Source organism: Pinus tabuliformis, chromosome 8, assembly GCF_031772625.1.
Source record: "Pinus tabuliformis cultivar Carrire ecotype Pingquan chromosome 8, CPIR1, whole genome shotgun sequence".
Classification (NCBI taxonomy): domain Eukaryota; kingdom Viridiplantae; phylum Streptophyta; class Pinopsida; order Pinales; family Pinaceae; genus Pinus; species Pinus tabuliformis.
Genome location: NC_142294.1, coordinates 1,487,900,299 through 1,487,909,271, shown reverse-complemented (window position 1 = coordinate 1,487,909,271; position 8,973 = coordinate 1,487,900,299). Strand labels below are relative to the sequence as shown.

The 8,973-nt window shown below is 37.6% G+C and overlaps 1 protein-coding gene and 1 pseudogene across 1 annotated transcript; one reads left to right on the top strand and one right to left on the bottom strand.

The window, feature by feature from the left end:
• Positions 1–2,950: 2,950 nt before the first annotated feature.
• Positions 2,951–3,679, top strand: LOC149241453 (uncharacterized; annotated as a pseudogene).
• Positions 3,680–5,807: 2,128 nt separating this feature from the next.
• On the bottom strand, positions 5,808–6,382 carry LOC149241452 (uncharacterized; the record flags this gene model as incomplete). Its single annotated transcript, XM_089370550.1, has 1 exon — positions 5,808–6,382. A coding segment is annotated over one exon (465 nt), but the record flags the coding sequence as incomplete, so codon positions are not given.
• Between the last annotated feature and the right edge of the window lie 2,591 nt (positions 6,383–8,973).

Below are 8,973 nucleotides of genomic sequence, written 5' to 3'. Positions count from 1 at the left end.
TAGAAGAACTATCTGGGGCCAAGCTCATGTTTGTAATAAGAGCTATCTGGGTCCTCCCTCTTGTCAGAAACAGGACCCTGAAAACAATGGCCAGACCATAACAACAATCAAATTCCATCAGTCACACAACAGTGGCCAGATTGCAGACTATCATGGGCAGTTTCTATTTATTTGCAGCCTGACCAACCCATCTAAATGCAGCGATCTGGAAAAGAGGAGTAATTCAATTCCCATTTTCTTTTTGTACAAAGTTAAAAAGAGGCAAATGGAGTATGATGTGAAAGGGGAAAGAATGTGGGTAGTTTCAATATAATTTTAGCCTTACCAACCCATGTAATTTCATGACCTGAAAGGAAGGGCTTTGAATGACCTCACCTCCTACCTATCCTTAGGTGTGGACAATCAAAATTTTCTCTAAAAATGTGTGCTCACACCATGTTTTGTCTACTGGTATTGTTAGTATGTCAGTTTCTTACGCACCACACATGCAGAATTCAGAGTAGAATGACATATGTTGAAGAGAAATAGGGAGGAGCCTCAGCCCAATAAATAGATAGATCATGAGAACTTGCCCCTACTACGGACTATGTTCTCCTTGGAAACCAGCAGATGTTGATGTTGGAGACATGTTCACCACAGAGGAAATTAGGGGTGAGTGCTTAACAATAGGGCTAACACAACAGGTGTTACAGTCCCTGCCTTCCAAATTTCAGAGGTAAACTCTGTATGTTGACACTTTACCATATTCACTTTAGGGAGGCTGGCAACATATACCTATTTTGAACCCAATCATGAACTCCATGGGTAGCAGTCATACGCCAACGGTGTTGCACATGGCTTACCCAACATGGGATAATATTGGCATTTGCATGGGATGAGTTGACCTAGTAACAAATTTAGGTACAATTCGGTTGCAATGATGAGTTAAACGTTAATTATGTACATGTTAGTAATGCAGTGGAGTTGATCCTAGCTAGGCAACCATCATCATTATACCTGTTCTAGCTGTGTGTGTATGTATATATAAAGCTGGTTGGGTGAAGCTACATATTTATTAGAATCCATTTTGTTTCCACAAGGTTCTGCTATATACCTGCATGCTGGAAACCATGGCTGAAGTAATGTTGGGCTGCATTTTTACAACTAATTATGCACGCACTTACCATTCTATGAACATTGCATGATGTCTGAATTGGATATTAAAAGCACATGATTCTAGGCATTAATGAAGCACGGATTGTCTTGACTCTACCAGTTGTGGAAGCCAAGGTTACAACTCATTTGGTGGTGGTTATTGCTAAGGTGACAACCCTTAACAGGGACATTGATTGTTTAAAAGAAGCCACCTGCGTGTAGATTTATAAAAAAGGGTGACTGACACACATGTTGTGACAGCTATGATGGAGAGATGGTGCAGGGTCTTATGTTGAAGGGTATGGTGATACTTAACTCCTCGCAAGTGTAATACACCCTAGAAAGGAGCGAAGCGCGTGAGGTTGGCAAAAGAAAGGACGTATTTCTTTTTTAGGCATTCCTTCCTTGAATAAGGAGAATCTGGTTTATGGTCACCAAAGGCTGGCAACGATAAAGGACCATATTTGCATTTCCTGCAACTAACAACCATCATCATTTGTTCCATGATCTAACATGCCTGAGGATTGCTAGGAAGGTGTGACTATTGGTTTATACCTGTTCTAGCTGTCTGTGTATGTATACATAAAGTTGGTTGGGTGAAGCTACATATTTATTGGAATCCAGTTTGTTTCCACAAGGTTCTGCTATATGGCTGCATGCTGGAAACCATGGCTGAAGTAATGTTGGGCTGCATTTTTACAACTAATTATGCACACACTTACCATTCTATGAACAGTGCATGATGTCTATAGCATACAGAGCGTAAGTGAATAGAAGGATGTTGCATTAGATGTCACGCTAGCAGGTGGACTGTCTTGACTCTACCAGTTGTGGAAGCCAAGGTTACAACTCATTTGGTGGTGGTTATTGCTAAGGTGACAACCCTTAACAGGGACATTGATGGTGCAGGGTCTTATGTTGAAGGGCATGGTGATACTATACTCCTTTCAAGTGTAATACACCCTAGAAAGGAGGGAAGCGCGTGAGGTTGGCAAAAGAAAGGACGTATTCTTTTTCAGGCATTCCTTCCTTGAATGAGGAGAATCTGGTTTATGGTCACCAAAGGCTGGCAACGATAGAGGACCATATTTGTATTTCCAGCGACTAACAAGCACCAGATACTTTGATAGAAGTGCCACTACTTATCATGAGAGGCTGCTAGCGTAGAGTATATATTCTGAAAATGATCTAGTTTCTCAATATGATTATTGGATACTTTGCTTCATCTAATACAGTGGCATGGGCAAGTTGTGCTTTAACTGCTGTAGATTTTCTACATTGTTGGATAGATCAAGGTATATGAGGGCATGTTGTTGAAGGAAACTCGTGTTGCAGAAGGTATGTTGTTGAAGGAAGTTCTTAGCTCTGAAGTACAATAACTCCAAATAAAATTAAAATGAAAGTGAGAGCATTTTTTTGGTATGCCAGAGCAATTTGTCTTCTGATCTGTATGCCAGCCATTTGCACAATATTATTCAGCCTAAATTTGCTTTCCCGTGGGTAGCAATGCTGAAAAGTTGACAAGTTTCACCTTTACAATGCTAGAATTATCTTTATGCAGGAATTCCAGGGATTTTATAACAATTTTGAAGGTTAGGTGCTGAACGTTACCTCTTTATCTGGTGCTCTCAATGGAACAGCTCATGTCTACCCGGATGGAATGCAGTGAGCTTCCCAGAAATTGTTTGATTGTTTGTTTTATGATTTCTTTTCAGAGTATCCTTGTTTTTTATTTGGAATTTCAGATTCCCAAACTATGAGAACACTAACCTAACAATACTTGATCATACAACTCAAAAAAATGAAAATAATGTTCATGGTGCCACTCAAGTAGTCCCTGCCACAGGTATGCAATGTGATGCACACTTGGCTCACCCCTTCAATGCTTTTTGTGTTATTCAATCTGGTCATTGGGACTATTGCAGACACCTCTAGCAGAGGTCCCACCAATGGCAATAATAATAAGAAGAAAGCTGGCAATATGCGTAGGACTACATTTGATAAACATGGACAGAATTTTGAAGAAGAAGAAGAGGAGCTGCAATTTAGGCCTCCACTGGTTGAGCCTTCAAGGCCGAAAAAACATAAATTTCCTAAGGGTAAGGCTCCAAACCCACCAGTTTTTTCACAAAAAACCCATCGTTTGTCTCCCCAGCTTGAGTCTTCAAATCCTCCAGAGTTTCTGAGAAAAACCCATCAATTTTCTCCTCCGATTGATCCTCCATTTCCGCCTCAGTTTTTAGGAAAAACCCATGATTTTTCCCCCCTGGTTGAGCCAACCCAAAGCTTTTCTCATGTGGGAATGAACAAATCTAAAGTGGCCGCATCCAACGTCTTGGAAGTTCCTCATAATGAAGATATGACCAACTGTGTTAGGACTGGAGATGGCACAAACCCAGATGGCCTATCCACGGACGAACTGAATGCAATGGCTGAAAATTTTATTCATAATTTCAAGCAGCAGCTCATGTTACAGAGGATTCAATCCCGCAACGAAAGGAGGGGCAAATAGCCCAGCCCCATGGAAGGCCTTGGGCTATATCATTGTACTCGGAAATTTTAGGCCGATTGCTTTAAATCGTTATATTTTTCGATTACGAAGAGAGATCCCAGTTAAGAAGATACGTATTGGGATAACGCAGGTCCGGGGATAACCATAGAGTCCCGGTAAGTCTCAGGACAATCTCACAGTAGAATAGTGAAATAGGTCTCGGTAGGTATAGGAAATGGACCCGGGCTTCTGAGAATACAAGCAGTGAAAATTAAACAGGACTAAGAGAGCTTGAAAATTAAACAGGACTGAGAGAGACGATGACCTGACCTGGAAGAAATGATGTTGTGCAGATGTTTTCTAAACAACAGCTCCGGCTCACGATTTCCAGCTCCGATACCCGTTCGTGAGATTGTCAAACCAGGCTCCTCTGTCAGTTTGAACAGTGCTATACTCTGTGAGATTGATCGAAGAAGGCTGCCGGTAGTTTGATCCAAGAAGGCTCCCGGTCATGGAAGCACGGAAACCGCAGAACAGTTGATTGTGCATCGCAGAACAGTTGTGCACCGCAAAACAGGGACCGCATAACTGGGTAGCTGCCAAACCGACAGAAGGTACCATAACACAATGCGCCATTACTACTGGAGCTTAAGAATGCATAAGCTGCGGAAGAGAACTGCACGAATTTAGCCGCAGAACTGCCTTCATGAATATCCATGAATACACGACGCCGCTCCCTTGCAGAACTGTGTGGTTATGCCCGCTCTATTCCGACGCCACGTGTCAGCACGAGATTGCAGAACTCCCGGTTGTGCCGCTCTATTCCAACGCCACGTGTCAGCATGAGAAACAAAGGGACGACGAAAGTCCCTTTCAAAGGAAGGCCTATCGGCCTAATTATATAATTTAATTTATAATTTTTTAATTATATTTATTTTTATAATTATAAATATTATTGTATAATTTAATTTATGAGTTTTTTTATTATATTTAATTTTTATAATTATAAGTATTATTATATAATTTAATTTATAAATAAATTTGATGTCTATATTTTAAGTTTTTTTTAAGTATTATTTTTTAGAGTTGCATCTCTTATATTATTGTTTTAAATATTATTTATTGATTTTAATTTTTTCTTCATAGTTTTTATTTACAAATTTATATCTATATGTTTTATTCAAAATTTCTTAATAATGATGGATGTTTTAAGCTATATTTTTAAGGCAGAAATGGCATAAAAGAAAATTTTGACCAATTTAAATCACATAATGATAAATATTAATTACTGATCCAAACCATTTATATAATTAAAATTCAGATTTTGGAAATCTTTCTATATTTTATAACTAAATTTAAAAAAATTCATACATATATCTATAAACTAAATTGATAAATTGAATAGATTTCATACAATTAATTATAATTAATTGTTTCCCTAAATAATATTTAAGCTACCAATCATTTAAACCTACATTTCATTTTATTAAGCTACCAATCATTCAAACATACATTTCATTTTATTAGATTAACTATAATTGATTGATTATTTAAATAATATTTAGAGTTTTAAATTATTTTTTATTATTTTTTTAACAGACTTACTTTAATTTTTCATATATAAAAAAATAAAAAATAAAAAATCTTAATTTTTGTAATAATTGGAATTATATTCTTTAAAAATATCTACACATACTAGTTTAAATGTTAATTTTACATAATTTTATTAAATTATTAACATGATTTCACTAAATCTTATATTTTAATTTTTTTTAATGAAATATTATAGTTTTACATAATTTTATTAACTTATTATCATAATTTCAATATTTATTTATTTTTTAATCACATAAATAATTTTTATAATTAGATTCATCAACTTTAATATATTATAAATTTAAAATTAAATAAAAATTTTAGGGCAAAAGTTTGATTTATACTTAAATTTATATTTAGGCCGATAGGCCTTCCTATGCATCAACAATCGTCAACACTTTTACCCTGCTCCGTTGGATCAAGTGAGACACTTTCAACCATTGATTTGAAGTGTCACTGCTTTTTCCAAATACACATTAAGTTTCTTACTGCTTTTTTCCATTTTTTTTATGTGACTCTTGAAGATATTTTTACTGCTTTTCCCTGCCAATGTGCTGTTCTTCTTCCCTGAGTTTGATAACTAAACCAAACCAGCAGCGATAGAAGGAGGAGCAGCAGCAGATGATGGAGGAGCAGCAGCAGATGATCGATCGATGTATCCACTAAATTAACTAATATCCATTTCCATCCGTATATTCATATCCATGGACGATTGAATAATTGTAGGGAAGCCAACCTTATTATCTGGAGCGATACCAGAGCCGAGAGAGTGGCGCAACGTATGCTCGTCTCCTGCTTGAAGAGCGTCCACTGCGGATGCTGAGGATGCGGGACGAACGAACATTTCTCGTCCACCTCGATGAAATTCTTCAGAGTAACATTCCGCGTCACCATCTCCATCGATCGATCCTTTATGTCCACTACCGACGACTCAACGGAGTGGCACACGTTTTGACCGATTACCTTCTGCACCCACCACGGGCCAGGGGTATTCACCGTTATCAGGCGAGTGCTGTACAGTCTTCCCGAGCCAAGGTCAAGGGTTCGATTCACGGTGTCCACCTCCACGATGTGGGAAAGCGTGGATCTGCCTTCTGTTGTAATTGTTGTAGTGGGCTGACATGTTAATAGATCTGCAGAAAGCTTTGATGCGGTTGGAGGTGAAGAATTGTGGTAAATTCAAGCAGGTCATTTTTTCTTTTGCATCACGAGAAACAGCCATGTTAGTTTTATTTTGATCCAGAGGTCTGTTTGTTTACAGGCCCTTGGCAGCAGCCGACAGCCCTGGAGATCCTTTTCTCTTTCATTTCAACTCAAGAGTTGTTTTCGCAACTGCCCGCATGACCTAAACGCAGATTAAATCTGCCTCCACCCAATTGTTTGCAGGCGAGCCATTGTAAAAGAGCAAAGCGGGAGGAGAAGGGAGGGGGCGGCCTTCTTCTTCTTTGTTTTTATGCTGCGAGGAATCGAACCCGCGACCGCCTGTTTATTCTTCTTTTCTGAATCGGCAGAGGTGCTTTAAATTCTTCTTCTTCTTCTAAGCTCTACTGCTATTGTGATCCTATGATGATGGCCATTCTTCGTCTGCTTATTCTTCTTATGTGTTTTGTTAATGAATTATTGATGAAGATGATGCACAGCTGAATGAGGGTATGATGGAGTTTGTTGCTCTGCTGTCCACTTCTTCATTCGAATCCTCGAGTCATATCATACCATGGAATGTAGTGATGACATGACCCCAGGCTATGCATGGAGATTTTGACAAGCACATTACTTACTCAAACTACCCCTTTCCGGATCACGCCAAGACAGTGGATGACTTTAAAGTTTATTTTAATCAATGTTCTGTTTTTCATATTGCGCGAATTTTTGTATATGTGAATAGAATACTTTTTTATTTTAGAATAACATTAGCGTTGCAAAATTCTAGTTTAAAATAATTCTAATTCGCAACTGTATTTTTCAACTGTACTGAAAAGTGTAGGGTTTTTATCTTATATACCCTTAATATAGAAAGCATTTCATTCGTTTCGAAATTTGAGCAATTCTTTTGTCGGGTATCATTAGGTATCCTTTTCTAACAAGATTGCACCGCCTTGGTTGCTCAACGCTGGTTTTTGGACAGTTCTGTTTTCCATTTCTATTTTTGGTCTTTATTCTGTCTTCGTCCCCATCCTCTGTCTAATAACTGTTATAGGATTTCTCAACTGCAATTATGTATCCAATTTTGAGAATAACTGACTGAAATTTAATATTTACCTTTTATCGTAACTCGCAATGAATGATATCGTTCTAAACCACTCAATGTTCCGCAAGCAACACACTGACCGAGAGCAGAGTATGATTTCATCCAATAGACACTTACTGAGTCTTCTTGTTGAAAGAGCTGACTATTTCTATTTCTTTTTAGAAGAAACTTCGAGAAACACACCCTGAGGTCTAGGGATGCACTACATAACACGAACTTGCCGGTACTTATCTACTCTGCTAAAATGGCCCGGGATTTGTTGCCTGCCTCATCACTTTTCGATGTGCTATTCATTTGGCACATACAACAGCAGGGATAGAACCCTGATGTATGGCTTAAAACTTTGTTGACCTCACAACTTACAAGTGAACCAAGTGCCTGCTTGCAAGAGCTGAATAGTTCTATTCTTGCTATTCTGAGGTTTTGTGTCATTACAAGCATGTTGAGATTATTTTTTGATGCATAGGATTGACGTCTTGCAATATCTGTCTGACCAAATGCAAAAACCCTATGTGATTTGTGGACTATGTGTCCAAGGATGTCCCCTTTACGAAATAAATATAGGCATTATAGACTTACAAAAAGATAAATAGGTACAATGGTTGTTCTAATTCCTTAGAGAACCTTTTAACAATTCCAGAGCCCTGTAATTTGCTTGTGGTTTCAGCGTTATTAATGACCTGCTTGTAATTGCCCTTGTTCAGCACGGGCTTTGCCATTTTCGTTTTAGTTCTGTTGTGGATCTTGAATGATTCTTATTTGCCTAGTTAACTGTTTGTAGGCAACCTAACTGTTTTTGACATTTCTTATTGGTAGGTTAATTGTCTTTATCCAAATCAGTTACTGTAGTTGTAAGGGGTTCAGGCTTGAATGTGTTCTGTTTGACCTTGCAATAAGAATTCTGGGAAATATTTTGAATGCTTGCTGTTTGATGCCATTTCCATTCAACTGTACTGAGTTTTCAAACCATTTATTGCTATCTGTTTGGCATTGTCACCTCCAATTATGTTTTGATTTGGCAGCAGAAATACCTCTCCTGTATGTTTAATAAAACATTTAGTATTTCGTGGCTGTCATTATTTGTAAACTCAATGTTTATGTTAATCATTAAACCACTGGAATATATTAAGCCGGGTCTATGTTATGGTCTTCTAGCAAATATAAGGGTCACTTGTATAAGCAAAGGGTAGATATCCTTGGGAATTTGATCTACATGAGTAATGGCTGGGAATTGGTATATATAGGTGATTATTATAGTCAATTCATATTTATTGTTCTATACCATCATATAAAATTATGATATTTTGGGTTATAACTTATTAGGGGTTATATTCTCTTAGTATCTTAGAAATTGTTCTGTAAGTTATCATTATTATTATTCTTGGGAGCTGTACTGTCCATCTATATTTGTCTGTCAATCCTTGTCATACTTTTTTCAGTAATTTGGATCTTATGCTTTTGGAATGAAGCATTCCTAGAAGGGAGGTAATTGTTATGGCCCTCC